Source organism: Penaeus vannamei, chromosome 37, assembly GCF_042767895.1.
Source record: "Penaeus vannamei isolate JL-2024 chromosome 37, ASM4276789v1, whole genome shotgun sequence".
Lineage (NCBI taxonomy): Eukaryota > Metazoa > Arthropoda > Malacostraca > Decapoda > Penaeidae > Penaeus > Penaeus vannamei.
In genome coordinates this window covers 22,805,322-22,820,321 of record NC_091585.1, presented here as the reverse complement: position 1 = coordinate 22,820,321, position 15,000 = coordinate 22,805,322, and the positions used below count along the sequence as shown (strand labels likewise).

Sequence of the window (15,000 nt, the reverse complement as noted above, 5' to 3'; positions counted from 1 at the left end):
GCCAGTTTGGATAGATGCTGTAGCATCTTACCCTAACTTTTTACAGGGCATGTACACTGTTCTGTAAATAAATTTTATCAAATCAAATTCTCTCTCTCTCTCTCTCTCTCTCTCTCTCTCTCTCTCTCTCTCTCTCTCTCTCTCTCTCTCTCTCTCTCTCTCTCTCTCTCTCTCTCTCTCTATCTATCTATCTATCTATATATATATATATATATATATATATATATATATATATATATATATATATATATATGTGTGTGTGTGTGTGTGTGTGTGTGTGTGTGTGTGTGTGTGTGTGTGTGTATATATGTATATATATGTATATATATGTATATATATACATATATATATATATATATATATATATATATATATATATATATATATATATATTCACACACACACACACACACATGTATATATATAAATATATATATATATATATATATATATATATATATATATATATATATATATATATACATACATGTGTGTGTGTGTGTGTGTGTGTGTGTGTGTGTGTGTGTGTGTGTGTGTGTGTGTGTGTGTGTGTGTGTGTGTGTATGTGCGTGTGTGTGTGTGTGTGTGTGTGTGTGTGTGTGTGTGTGTGTGTGTGTGTGTGTGTGTGTGTGTGTGTGTGTGAGCGCTTGTACGTTTGTTTGTTTATATATACACACACACACACACACACACACACACACACACACACACACATATATATATATATATATATATATATATATATATACATTGACTATTTATTCTGCTTCATAGACTGCTGTTTATGAAGCATAAAGTAATTCAGAAATATTGAATACAATCTAGTTGTAACTCTAATATAAGCGACTCCAGGTGCGAAGTATTTTATTTCCTACTCATATAGTGGATAAATCGAATGTATTATATCAAATTGAGCACATAAAAGTTTACTTGTTTTATAAAACGGGGTAGGAAATATAAAATTAGTCAAACATGAAGTATGCCAGTTAGTATTAAAGCTAAATGCTATGAACTAGAAAATATTCTCGATTATAAGAATATTCTCGTGTGTAAACATTGTCGCTCAACCTCCCCACATGTTCCTTATACAGGATGGAGGTTTGTCAAGCTATTTATAAGAAACTCGACGCGCATTATGTGGAGAAGGACTTAGATATCATAATTGAAGCAGCACAAAACCATGGAGTGTACGAACATGAGGTAAGGTACACGTCACAGTATGTGCAAATAGAGAGGAGAGAGAAAAAGAATTGTTTCATAGTTATCTTGCAAGTTTAATAGTTTGGTAAGAAGAAAAATTGACAGACATTGTTATTATCAATAGATATAAGCATTTGGATATTAGTTTTATGAAGATATAATGTATTCGATTATCACTAAATCTATTTATTTATTTGACTCCATTACCTGAACCAAATTTAGAATACCTTAGGAAACGTTACTAATTGATGTTCAGGAGCTTTCAAACAGATGTATTTTTGGTGTAATTGTAACAGCAATATTTTATACAAATATACATGAAATCTGACAGCTTATAGTCGTAAGTCCAGTACAGTAGTGTTGAGCAGTCACAGTTTCAAGACCTCTGGGCCTTTAGCGCTTTGGCAAAGGGCAACACATCTCTGTGATGTGGTAGTATAGAACTTGGATTGTTTCCTTATTTGACATTGAACTGCTAGAGTGAACTGTACAAGCTTTATCTTGTAACATTTTGTTGATAATTTTTACCAATAGCGTGGTTGTGAACTTTCTTTGAAAGTATTTATTTCAATTTTATTTGGTATATTCAGTTTGTTTAAATTCACTTAAATACCACATTTCTTTTTTACTGCAAATAATCAGACAATACAAGGTTTATTAATGAGATATCATATCCAACCAATATCAGTAAAAATGAAGATTACTTAGGAAGACAACCTCAGTTTACTGATAAATGGCACAGCTCCTAAAAAAGAATTGATAGAAATTTTAATGCCACTGCTGAAGTTTAGTAAATGATTTAAGTAATAGAATGTCAATGATTTTTATTTTCTTGATATTTGTTATATGTAACTTTGTGCCTTTTAGCCCTTGGTATTTAATTTTTGATATTACTGATAATAATTATTTATTTTTCCCCAGAATCCCAAGGTTTTGGAAACTCATGCCAAGGAGATTAGCAATTTGCTTCATCAAAAAACAACCAGGTTAGTAAAAGTAATTGTGTAGTTTTATTTATTAACTGGATGGGTCTGGGTGCCTTATGACCCACACATGAAACTAAATCCAGGCATTAGGCTTACTTGAGTGGTAATTCCCAGATGTGTGGCTTGCAGGCCTGGCACACACAAACCCTTGTGTGTGGTCTTAAGACTCCTTGCCTTCCCTTCTTTTTCTGTTTTCTTTTTTCCCATTTTCCAAGGTTTAAATATATCATTTGATATGATGTATCAAGATGTTGATAGAGTTTTCCTTGAGTAGATTCCATATTTTCTCTCTATGTAGTCTAGAAGTCTGTACAATAACAGTAACAATAAATAACATTCTGTTGTTTGTGTTATCTTTTGATATTTTCATATTATTAAATATTATGAAACATCTGTGTCATCAGTCACATTTTTCATACAACTTAACGTAATATACTCACAAGGAGAATAATTTTTAAAGGGAGTTTGCTATCTGCTCGTTACAAAACTTTCTATTTATACTTGCTAGATTTTTGCCATTTGTCAGGTTGCAAAACAGTATTTTTATAGCTTAGGATAAAGTAGGCAACAGATTAAAATAACTTTTGTTAAAGATACAGCTTATCCTTTATTGTATTCTTTCACTAACAATAATCTTTTCCAATTTCAGGCGAAATGCAATTAAATTCTTGGTGCCATTGATCCAGCAGTGTCCAAAAGATATATTGACAGCACAGGGACAAACATGGCTTCAGTTCTGCAGCATGGTAACAGCTTCTGCATCTCTTGTTTATACTGGGCCATCAACATAGGGATAGAAGATAGTTGATAAGAAATGGAATGTCAAATGTATATTAGTCTGTCTTTTTTTTTACTTTGATTTATTGATACTGGGAACTTTGCATAATGTGTTGTTTGTGCCTGTAATCTGTAATAGGGAGAGTTCTTGATATAGAAGTTATATATATCTATATTTATATATCTATCTGTCACTTTACTTGCCTATCTGTTGTATCTATTTCTCTAGGTACTATCTATGTATGTGTCAAATTCTCTCTCTCATATGACTGAAAATAAGTGATGTTCATGGGAAGTTATGGATAGAGATTAGTTGGTGAAATATATCATTTTCAGGACAATTGTACCTGATGTAGAAAAGCTACAAAAAAATACTTAGATAGAATAGTCAAGCAAAACTCTTAATTATTCCCTTTTTTTTTTTTTTTACATCTGTTGATTGTTTTTAATCTTTATTACCCAACAGATTATAAGTGCACCCTCTGGAGCCAAGGCAAAACGCACTGCTTGTTATGCCATCCTTCTCCTTCTTGAGAGAATGCCAAAACTACCAGAGCTTCAGCGGAAGTTGGTATCACAATCTGCTGCTCCACTGGTCACATCTCTCGCAGGAGCAGTTTCCTATGTAATTATATTGACATTTTCTCAGTTGTGTAATCGGAAGATTTTCATTCCTTTTCTGTTCTTTGTTTTGATAATGAGAATTATTATTTATAGGAAGTAATGAATTGTTATGTACCTGCAGTGGAGTCCAGCCGCTCTCAAGTGTTTACAAGAGTACATGAAGGTGTTCCCACAACAATGCTTACCTCATAAGGTATTTATTCTCATATTTGTACATCAAAGAAGATGCACTATCAGAAAATGTGTTCCTTGTTTTTGTAAATGTTATTAAAGGTATGAATATTGTATTTACAAATAAATATATTTATGCATATAGATACGAAATCTATTATTATTATTGTTATTATTATTATTATTATTATTATTATTATTATTATTATTATTATTATTATTATTATTATTATTATTATTATTATTGATATTATTCATATTATTGTTATTAATATTATTATTATTCACTGAAGCATAGTTCAAGTAATGCAAATTTTATGTGTTATTAGTTGTATACGGAAAATGTATAAAATTTATTTTATATTTTCTTAACTGCCCAATCTTATTTTCCGTCACTGTAATAATAGTCCTACTGCTTCTTTCATGGGGTGCTAAAAATCAACAATTTTTGCATAGGCAGCCCTAGAGGAATTACTGCTGAAGAAACTGGACTCTGCCCTCACTTGCAATGGTCAAAAGTCAGAAGTGACATATGCAGGTCAGGCCTTTGCGACATTACCACTAGCTGGTATGGGAGGCAAAGGAACCAGCAGCCGTTCAGAGGCGAGGGGGCGGCAGCTAACTCAGCTCATTTGCTTGTCACATCACCTGATGGACTATCTTTTTGAGGGCATTGTTGAGAAAGAGGTAAGACCTGTGAAGATGTTTTCTTTGAATAAAAGTTGTTTAATAGATTGAGGAAAATGTTGATGGTATGTTCTCTTATTATGGGCTGTAATGGTATGAGTATTCAGTTTTTATTAGATTTTCTTGTTGACAGGTTTATTTATATATTTGCATGCTCATTTGTTAGGAACATTAGATAAGATATATGGGACAATGAATACTTGGTCTACTTTTTTTAATGATTTTCCTACACTGTAATAATATGTTAAGATTTTTTTGTCATAATTGTCCCCTCAGCTATTTAAAAAATACACCTGCCTAAGGAAAAAATTCCCTTTTTTTTGGAACACTTTTTTTTTTTGTATATAAGAAATTGCTTTTTCACAGGGAAAAGTACTTTGTAACCCTATACATTGCCCATAAAATAGTACATGACGGCAAAGGAAATCTAATTATTTCAGAACAAAGGAAGTTTTGTAAAATTGAAAGAATTCTTGGAACTCATAAATAGATCCCAATATCTTTACCATGCATGAAAGCTAAAGAGATTTCTTCTTTGTGTGGACTAACACCATGAACATTACAAAAGTCGTATGAATTTCCATAAACTTTGTCACTCTTCTTTTGCAGTCCTATAACCACCCCAGAGAATACACATTCAAGCTGAATCCCCTGCAGCCCGTGGGTTATTACGATAAAAACCCACTCTACACACACATGCTGGCCATCACCAGATTAATGAACACATTGAAGTTCATCTCAGAAATGGTCTCCTGCGAAAATAATGATGCCATAATGATAAAAATGAGCGATTTGCTGGGCCCAGTCTTTAGGATGTTACAGGTATGTTCAGCGGTATTTCAGTGCTCAGTCTTTCAAAAGATATGATTCCTTATTGCGATTAGTGCCTTTGTTTAAATATTGGAATGATGAGTTTAAGAATTCATTTTTATTTTTACCTTTTTGATTGGTGTGAATGGACACATTTTAAAAAATCATATGTTGAAGCTCAGGTGTGCAATTAGTTATATTATAATGCATTTTGTAGAGAATATATACTTTTTATGCAGTGATATGAGTGATTAATTGAAAATTTCAAGAACTATATTTAGGAGTTTCAGTGTATAAGGTTTTATTGATTTAACCTGTTGGATACAATTGCATCATGGAAATCACAGCGCTGAAAATACGGGCAGAGGGTTACATAAGTGGCCAATATCCCGAGCATGCAGTACGTAGGCCTGGCACGTGCAAACACTCATGAGCGGTAACAAGACTCTGTGCCTCCCCTTTTGCAAAGTTATTTTGCCATTTTCCAATGTCCATTTTAGTCTTGATTTGCTTTATTGCGATGGTAATAGATTATTTACTACGCACATACTCCATATCATCGCTCTATGTTGTAGATAACTTAGTGCAAGAAAAAAAGTGTATTAGGTTGTTTGTATCATACATCATATTTTATCATAATTTTCAACTTTCCGTAGTAAAACCTGCGCCACCAGTCACAGCGGCCAGGAATACAATGCTGAGTATGGTAATGGTTTCCTCCCAGGAGCTGGTGCTGCTCTTCCAGCCATGGCTTTTGCACATTACATTCAACACACATTTATCAATGGGAATAATGCAAAAGCCCTCTTCTAAAGGCCAAATAAGTTTAATCACTCTTTAAGAGGTTTGTTGCACTTGTGGCATGTCATTTCTGTCACCCTGGCCTTCGCTCATGACAGCAGGTTCACATCACCCGGCCCGTGGCCATTTTGTCCGATGGCGGCATTTTTCCATGATAGGACTGACGAGTCACCAGGATATGGTAGGGGAATTGTTTTGGAATGAGTATATGTTAAGATATGGAGAATAACTGGAGTACCTTAATATGAGTATTGTTAGAATTCAGTTATGAACAAATTTATAATGATTATGGATCGTTTAGGAAAAAGTTTGTTTAAATATGGAAGAGTAACAAGAGTACCCTGAAACTGATATTATTAATTTTAAATATTTAGGAAAATATTCCTTTATTTTGATAGTTGTTTGTTTCTGGTAAGAGTTTTATTCCTGAATATGTGCTATAAAATGAAATAATGTAAAATGAAACAATTATTCCCATTAGAAATAAATGAAAAAGATAGTTTGGGTTCCCTAACCTCACACCCAATCTCTATGTATCTAAGAATATTGGAAAATGATTGAATTTTAGCAAAATAAAAACCCTTGATAAATAATTGACAGAAATAGTGTGAATTATTATACACAATGATAAAAGATTGATATACTGAGCTTGAGAAAAATTAATTGAGTGACAGTGGCCATTCACAGAGATACCAAACAAGAGAGGTTAAGGAAAGCAATAATTTTTCACTCCTCTTCCACTGCCGCTTAGGGAAAAAGCCATCCAACATGGCTTGTTTGTTGCCTCCCTTTGTATAATCCTTTATAAGAGCAAAAATATTTTTCTGACATCATATACAACTTCTGTACTTCTTTCCCAGTTCAGTTTTACATCATTGATGATGCCCAGTACTCTGTCCACATGGTGGAAAAGACTAGCAAGCCACTTTACAATGAGATCTTTATGTTCTTTTTTAATTTTCTTTTTCTTAAAGCACTTTCACCTTTTGTTGAAGTGGTTCTGATCTTCAATCCATATTCCCAGCATTTTTCAGTCCATTCAATTGAGGTGCTACGAGAAGAAATTACATGGAATAATATGTCCTCTTTATCTTCGTATTTACCTAGATTGTTTGCACAGTTAAATGCGGCAAGTCAAATGCTTTTGCGATATCATTGTCAAAAGACTAAAACAAGCTGCAAGATGTATTTGAAATACTGAGCGCTGATGCATCAAATCTCTACCCCAAATCTATCACTATTTTGAATCACTCATTGTGTAAAAAAAAAAACAAGAGCCATAGAAAATAAAATTACAGGAAAGGGAAACATCGTAAACAAAGATTAGCTGTTTATTCATTTTGGTAAAGATAAGTTTTTAAGGAGGAGATCGAAGTGAAGTGATCAGAGTCTCTTATTAATATTTTACCATGTTTTCAGATGGAGACGTCTGTTTTAAAATCCTACGAGAGCTACGAGCATAAATTACTAGCTTTCTTTATGCCAGCACTTCATCAGCAATGTTTGTTGATGCTAAGAGATTTCCTGATCAGGTATGGTTTCCAAATGAGATAGTTTCATAGGTTGAAATGATGTTAAGATCATCATTTTCATTGATCATGTATTCTTTAATATGTGGTCGGCATTCCTCTGTTGCTTATGTAGTAAATATATTTTCAGTGTTAGCTCATTATTACGACTAGTTTATTATCAGTATATATATTCTTTGTTAATATGACCATTTTTATGGCATTCATGTTCATATTTCCTCGTATTTTTGTGGTAATGATTTTCCCTTGTTTTCTGTTTACAGCATGAGAGATTGTGTAGACTTATACTTCAGCCTTATAGCAGAATTACTTACTGCAACCATTAAGTCATACTACGACAGCAAGGCCAAAGCTTGGGCTACTAATGGGCAACAGACAAGAATTGTCGCATATTCCGTCATGACCACTCTTGTTGAAGTGTCCCAGGGAAGGCATCCAGCGTCATCCAAGTTGATCGATGTCATTGTGGAAGATCTGATGCCAAAGAACCAAGAATTTACAATAAAGGTAGGTCAGTTGCACTAGCGGGCAGCTTGGATTAGTTTAATAGATTAAGATTTATGATTGAGGGTTATAGGAATAGAATAGGAATGGGGAGGCAGATGAGAGTAGGAATGGGAATGAGGATGAGGATAGGGAAGGGAAGAGGGTTCAAGTGATTTTGGTGATGGTGATGATAGCTATATTATGGTTTTACAGTTCTAAATGATGTGGCTGTTAAAAAATATATTTAAGAATAAGTAAATCATTGTCAGCATGTGTGTTTGTGAGGTGCAATCAAGTGTGTTTGTGAGGTGTAATCTTGATTATCTCATGCATAATATTAATAATAATAACCTCAAATTTCATAACAGAAATATCATGGACCAAAAAAAACTTACTGATCAAATGTCTTGTTGCAGAGCTATGGCAGCAGAGGATTGTCTAATCTCACCCTACAGAAAAAGAAGAGCAAAAAGAAAGGATATGCAGTCTCAACAAAGGACTCAGAGCCTTCAAACACTCCTCTTCCAGAATATGAAAACTTTGGTCGGGTTGTTACTGCTGCCCTGAGATTAGCAGAAGCCTTGTTTAGATATGCGACACATTCTACGCCCTTGATGTCGAGACAGGTTAGGATTTACAGCGAGGAAAGCATTGATGTGCTTTACAGATTTTGTTTTTTGTAAATAGATAAGAAAATAAAATTCTATATACATCAAAGGATATATTTCTAATTGTGTGTATGTACATTTATCTTAGATATTGATATATAATTATTCTAATATTGTGAATACATTTACAGGCATTACAGAAGAGAGTCATAGCTGTAACAGATCGCGTGATGAATGGTAGCCAAATGCCAGTTATCTATTTCGGTGACACGACCCGAGCACAGCTGTTTAAAACTTTAACGTGTATGGCAACTCACCCTGATCCAAGGTGTCCTGTACCTTATACTATGATCTTACATCTGTTTCAAAGGGGCCTGCATGATCACCATATGTCGGTAAGAAAGTGTTAGCATTTCTCTCTCTACATCTCTACCTGAATGTTATAGTGTCTGAAGCATAACTTCATAAAAGATTTTAGACATCTGATGATAAGGCTTGTAGGATTTTATAATATTTGAATTAGGTTTGATCATTAATCAGAAGTACTTGTAGGTGGTTGCTGCTTGTCAAACTGGTCTCTCGTGTGTTAGCTTCATTACTGCCAACCCAGAAATCTCCATGCTAACACAGGTCTTCGAGCAACTACAACGAAGTACTGTTAGTTACGGTAAGGTTTACAAATGTTTGCTCATGCTTATTATATTTTTGTTTGCCTACTGCTGCATGACCTTTTTTGCCTGTGTGTACTCAGTGCTCAAATTGCTGTTGTCACTTTGTTATTACAATCACATTTCTTATTTTTTCAGATGCTGAAGAAAAAGAAAAAGAAGTCGTAGAGAATGGTGTAAATGGAATGGATTGTGATGAACAAGATGAGGAAGAAGAACAAGAGGAGGAGGAGGAAGAAGAAGACAAAGACAAAGAGGAACAAGCGGAGGAAGTTGAAGAAGAACAAGAAGAGGAAGTTGAGGAAGAAGAACAAGAAGAGGAAGTTGAGGAAGAAGAAGAACAAGAGGAGGAAGTTGATGAAGAAAATGAAGATGCAACAGAACAATCAGAGAACATGGATGAAGAACAAGTATGAAATTTATCACTTTCTATAAATTCAAGTTATCCTCTTTTAAAAACAGGATGTGTTTCTCCTGAAAAAGGCATCAGTGGAAAAAAGATGAGCATAAACATTTTGCCAAAACTTTTTTTTGCTAAACATGTGAACAAAGCAAATGCATGATTTTCTTGAGAATATTCATTTGTATGATTTAACTTTATATGCCTGGATACTAGTGATAGGTTTTCAGCCTTATGGTATAGCCATTGTGTTCTGATTCACACGTGATTCACATTTATGGAAGATCAATTATTGAATTTCAGTTGTCTTGCAATTTTTGGTTGTTGAAATTGCCCTATGGATCTCCTGTTCTTTGTTTTTATTTATTCTTTTTTATAGTCTGGAAATTAGGGTTACAGATCAGAGATACTTTTTGATATCTCATTTTGTATATTTTGCAAATGGTAAATAGAATAGAACTTGAATGGATTACTGTTTTACGTCACACAAGATGGAGTTTACTCATGTATATAATCCCCTTATACTTTTACTGTAAAATTTCAAGAGGTTTAAAGAACACTATCTATTTTAAAGAAGAATGGAAATATAGTCTTCATGCTTCTTTAACTCATTAGTGTTAGGATGGCTAGAATTCAAGCTGAGGTCACTGCGTCCTTTTCTTTATTGATTGTCTTTACACATAGATGGCTTTACAAGTACTGAATCACCCAGGAGTCAATTACTTGTCCAATCTAGTTGACCGGTTTGGATAAATTCTGTTTTCAGAGACTACTTTATGATATTGTTGAATCATATATACCTTTTTATGTTTATTAGTATTTTATTTATTTTATTTATCTATTTATGTATTTGATTAACTTATTTTGTTTGTTTTATTGCAGGCTGAACACTTAAACACATTTTACTCAAAGATTGAAATTTTTCGTTATAGGAAGCAGATGCGAGCACTGAAATTCAAATGGAAGACAAAGTGGTTGACGAAGAGGAAGAGGAAGAGGAAGAAGGAGAGGGAGATGTAGAGGAAGCTTCAGGAACAGATGGACAAGCAGAAAGCAAACAAGGAAAGAGTCCAAAGGTATGATGATTTTTGGTATTAATGGATGCTTAATAATGCAGTACTTCCCTTAAATGAAATAATATCAAAATTAATTGTATATAAGATTTCATATTTTGTGTAAACTGTTTAGAGAAAGGAATCCATACTTTTGGATTTGAAATGTCAATTAAAGCTAAAAGTTTGCTACATTCATAATTTTGATAGTGTGAGAAAATTATCTTCAATATTATTTTGCATAGAATGGCTTCTTTAAATACAAGTCATCTTCTTTTAAAAATAGGATGCATCCTTTGGAAAAATAAATAGTAAAAAAAAAAAAAAAAGATTTGTGGGATGTTGATCATTTTACCTTTATAAATTGTTAAACTAATTGATATTCATAAGTGAAAATACAGTAAATCCCCACAGATTATTTGAAACCAAACCTGTTTGAATAATTGATATCAAACTTTTGATATAATTTTTACTGTATTTTTGTTTTTTGTCTCTAATAGTCAATATTAACATATGAAAGATGTCTTGCTAATTTTAGTGATCACTCATTTACAGGCAAAGAAAGCAGGAAATCGGAAAAAGTTACAGAGGTTACGAAAGAAACAAAAGGCAAAGCAAGCCAAGAATCAGACACCAGAATCTGATGGCAAGTCAAAGGCAACGAAGAGAAATGCAGCCGAGAGTGAGGAAACCACTCCGAAAAAGTCAAAGACAGACCAGGTAACAGATTTTGTATTGATTTATTGTTATTTGATTGTGAATAGTAATACATTGCATATATTTAACTTAGTGTAGTACATGCATATGTAGACATACTTGAATATACCATATACTATTCATAGAAACACATTCACGTGCATATGCACATGTACACACTGACATAGACTCACACTTGTTCTCTCACTTGTATTCTCACTCTCATACTCTCCCACTCTTGTGCACATGCACATGCACACGCACGCACGCACACGCACGCACGCACGCACGCACGCACGCACGCACGCACACACACATATCACATTATTTATATATTCTTTTTTTCTTTTTTCCACAGAAGAATGATCTTGGCCTGAGTGTGGAAGAAATGTTAGCTTCATTTGTTGATGCTGATCCGGATAATTGACATTACATCTGAATTTATGGTTAAGGGAACAGAAATTAAATAACTGTAAATCAGTATAGTAGTTTTTTATTCCCTTGTTATTGAATTACCGAAGAGAAGGAAAAAGACTTTAAAACTATTGTGATTTTTATCTGAGGATAATCAGCTTACATTGGACTGTAAAAATCTTCAAAGGAGACATGTAGAAATCATAAATGTAATGCTGACCAATAATAAGGGCTTCAGATGAGGTTAGAATACATGACGTTATCATGCTACATGTCTTTTCCATAGAACTGTTGGATACGAAACTAAAGGAAATATAAACAGTGAAAAAAAACTTTATAAGGTCCCAGAAATTGAGGATTTCTGGCTCTTGATTCCAGCACTGTAACCCACATTGTTGGACGTGGTACAGTGGATGCTACTGCAGACCCATTATAATAAGAATTTAAGAATTAAGGGAAATGGGTTGCTTTTATCATATGAAGTGTGATTCCATGGATTCCTGTTTGTGTCTATAGCTAGTCTAAAAGTTCTGCAATATAAAGAGAAAACAATAGGATAGAGAAATGGTGCATTAGTGAAATAGAGCTCCTGGATGAAGGAAAATGTTATCTGTTGTAGATGTATTGATACACTGGTACTAGGTTTCCTGTGCACAAATTGAGTAAAATCCTTTGAAGTTTACGTGAAAGCCCAGGGGACCCCCATAGGTGGGGCCTGCAGCCAGTTGCCTTCCATTGTATGGGGCAATGTCAGTGGGGGTGGAATGCCCACCTGGAGTGACTGCTCTTTGCGATAAGATAATTGGTTGCCATTACTGTTGAGGGAATTGAGACAGCTGAGCGTTGAAGTGGCTGCTCTCTCAGAGGTGAGAAGACCTGGCAGCAGCATCTTCAGACCGTATCTTAGCACTTCAAGTCATTGTAGAATGTCGTCTGCTCTTGAGTTTAGGGATGGGCTTCTTGCAGCCTACATCAACCTCAAGAAGGCATTCAATACGGTGCACCAGGGATCACTCTGGAAGATCCTGGAACTGAGAGGAATTCCAACAAGGATTATTAGATTCATAGAAAGTCTGTATAGTACTGAAAGAGCTGTTAAGTGTGGTGGGGGCCTATCAAGCTTCTTTTCAGTTGTTCAGGAGTGAGGCAAGGCTCTGTCCTTGCACTAACATTTTTCAACACTTGGATGGACTGAATACTGGGTATAGCTACTGTCTAAAGTCATTGTGGAGAAACTCTGGCCAATATCAAGGTTACTTACCTTGACTTTGCTGTTACTTACCTTGACTTTGTTACAAAGTCCCTGGGTCTAGAGGTCTGTTGGATCAAGACCAAGTTGCAGGACTTTGGGGGCCTACTAGGAGAATCTGTTTGGTCGGTACATGGACATTTTTACATACCTTGATAGTGCAGTTGATAACTGGCGGTCAGACCAGGAAGTCAGTAGATGGATTGGTCAGGTGGTAGGATTCAAGAACTCTCTCGACAAGTCTTTGGTAATGCATTACTTGTGTAGAAGATCCAAGCTGCGAATTTTTAAGGCCCAATATTACCAATTTTACTATACAGTGCTGCAACCTGGACGTTATCCTGTGTCATGGAATTTCGTCTTGATAGCTATTGCAATAGGTCCTTGTGCCTGTTCATGGGGTACAGTTAGCAGAACCATGTGTCCAACCAATGATTACTCCATGAGACTAACACATGGACACATGGTCCTGCCAACTATACCCCATGATCCGGCGTAGGATCGAGACGTGACTCCAAGGCACTAGATACTGTCCAGGTTTCACTTACATAGAGCAAAATTGGCAGTATCAAGGCCTTAAAGACACGTAACTTAGTCCTGCTTAGGTACCGGCACCTCCAAATTCTCTTATTGACTGAGTTCATGTCTCCTGCTGCCAGATCTATCCGTCTACTGACTTCCTGGTCTGACAGCCCAGAGACATGAACTGCACTACCAAGGTATGAACAATCACGTATCGACTGAGCAGGTTCTCTTAACAGGCCCTCAAAATCCTGGATCTTGGACTTCGTCAAGGAGACCTGCAAGCCCAGGGGCTTTGTATCATTGCTAAATGCTTCAAGAGCTGCTACCAGAGATTCCAGAGACTCAGAATTGCAACATCGTCGGCAAAGTCAAGGTCCGTGACCTTGATATTGCACAGTGTTGCTCCACACTGACTTTGGAAAGTAGCTCTGCCCATTATCCAGTGCATGCAAGTATTGAAAAGTGTTCGTGCAAGGACACAGCCTTGATTCACTCCTGAGTTAACAGGGAAGAAACTCGACAAGCCCCACCATACCTTACAACACTTTCAGTACCAGTATATAAGATTGCTATTAATCCAATAATCCATGTCAGAATTCCCCGAAGTCTCAGGATCTCCCGTAACGATTCGCGATGCACCGAATCAGGCGCCTTCTTGAGGTCAATATCGGCTGCGAGCAGCCCACGACCGAACTCACGACGTTCTACATTGACTCGAAGCGCTAGGGTACGGTCTATTGTGGACTTGCCAGGAGTGAATCTAGATTGTTCCAGTCTTTGGTGCCTTAGCAGGTGGTTGCGGAATCGTTTCAGAAGAATGTGAGATAAAATCTTGCCTGGTATATTGAGTAGTGTGATCCCACGCTAGTTGCTACAGTCCCATCGATCCCCTTCCCCTTCCAGAGGATGACCACGCGCCTCAGCAGGTCAGGGGAATGGAACCGGACTGCCAGATGGCAGCCAGGACAGTATACAAGCCCAGTGCCATAGGCTCACCCCCAGCCTTTAGCAGTTCAGCAATGGATATCGCATATGCCTGCAACTTTCCCACCCTTCAACTTAGAGATCGCCGTCCTCACCTCATTCAGGATAGGAGGATCTTCACTGATGGATGGGTCAGACAGAGGGATTGTGACATCCCTTGCATCTAGACTAAATTCTAGGGGGTCTACCTGATACAATTGCTCAATATACTCAGCCCAACGTTCACGAACCCTAACATGATCTGATCCGTTCATCCGACAAAGGTCATTTACCAGGAAATGGCGTTGTACCTACTCGGCAAGATTCCTGATAAACTGTTCCTTATCCCTTCTC

The 15,000-nt window shown here is 35.8% G+C and overlaps 2 protein-coding genes across 2 annotated transcripts; one reads left to right on the top strand and one right to left on the bottom strand.

The window, feature by feature from the left end:
* Nucleotides 1–1,037: 1,037 nt before the first annotated feature.
* LOC113818107 (proline-, glutamic acid- and leucine-rich protein 1) lies at nt 1,038–11,976 on the top strand. The gene is made up of 16 exons (XM_027370252.2): nt 1,038–1,200; nt 2,122–2,186; nt 2,836–2,932; nt 3,430–3,588; nt 3,709–3,780; nt 4,215–4,445; nt 5,055–5,267; nt 7,476–7,588; nt 7,849–8,092; nt 8,488–8,697; nt 8,871–9,074; nt 9,232–9,346; nt 9,486–9,757; nt 10,680–10,823; nt 11,355–11,519; nt 11,854–11,976. The coding sequence occupies exons 1-16, from the start codon at nt 1,093–1,095 to the stop codon at nt 11,920–11,922; spliced, it is 2,481 nt and encodes an 826-aa protein (XP_027226053.2). The 5' UTR covers nt 1,038–1,092; the 3' UTR covers nt 11,923–11,976.
* A 1,360-nt stretch (nt 11,977–13,336) lies between these two features.
* Nucleotides 13,337–14,921, bottom strand: LOC138859668 (uncharacterized). The gene is made up of 4 exons (XM_070115478.1): nt 14,735–14,921; nt 14,238–14,519; nt 13,641–14,005; nt 13,337–13,435 (listed from the first exon to the last, which is right to left on the bottom strand). The coding sequence occupies exons 1-4, from the start codon at nt 14,919–14,921 to the stop codon at nt 13,337–13,339; spliced, it is 933 nt and encodes a 310-aa protein (XP_069971579.1).
* Between the last annotated feature and the right edge of the window lie 79 nt (nt 14,922–15,000).

Bases quoted from the DNA above. Each gene is read 5' to 3' on its own strand.
- LOC138859668 (XM_070115478.1), bottom strand. From the start codon at position 14,921: ATGAACGGATCAGATCATGTTAGGGTTCGTGAACGTTGGGCTGAGTAT. The intron at 14,520-14,734 runs GTGGGAAAGTTG...TCAATATACCAG, and splicing joins GGCGATCTCTAAGTTGAAGG to GCAAGATTTTATCTCACATT. The intron at 13,436-13,640 runs GTATAGTTGGCA...AAAAATTCGCAG, and splicing joins ATCCTACGCCGGATCATGGG to CTTGGATCTTCTACACAAGT.
- LOC113818107 (XM_027370252.2), top strand. From the start codon at position 1,093: ATGGAGGTTTGTCAAGCTATTTATAAGAAACTCGACGCGCATTATGTG. The intron at 2,187-2,835 runs GTTAGTAAAAGT...TTCCAATTTCAG, and splicing joins CTTCATCAAAAAACAACCAG to GCGAAATGCAATTAAATTCT. The intron at 11,520-11,853 runs GTAACAGATTTT...TTTTTTCCACAG, and splicing joins AAAAGTCAAAGACAGACCAG to AAGAATGATCTTGGCCTGAG.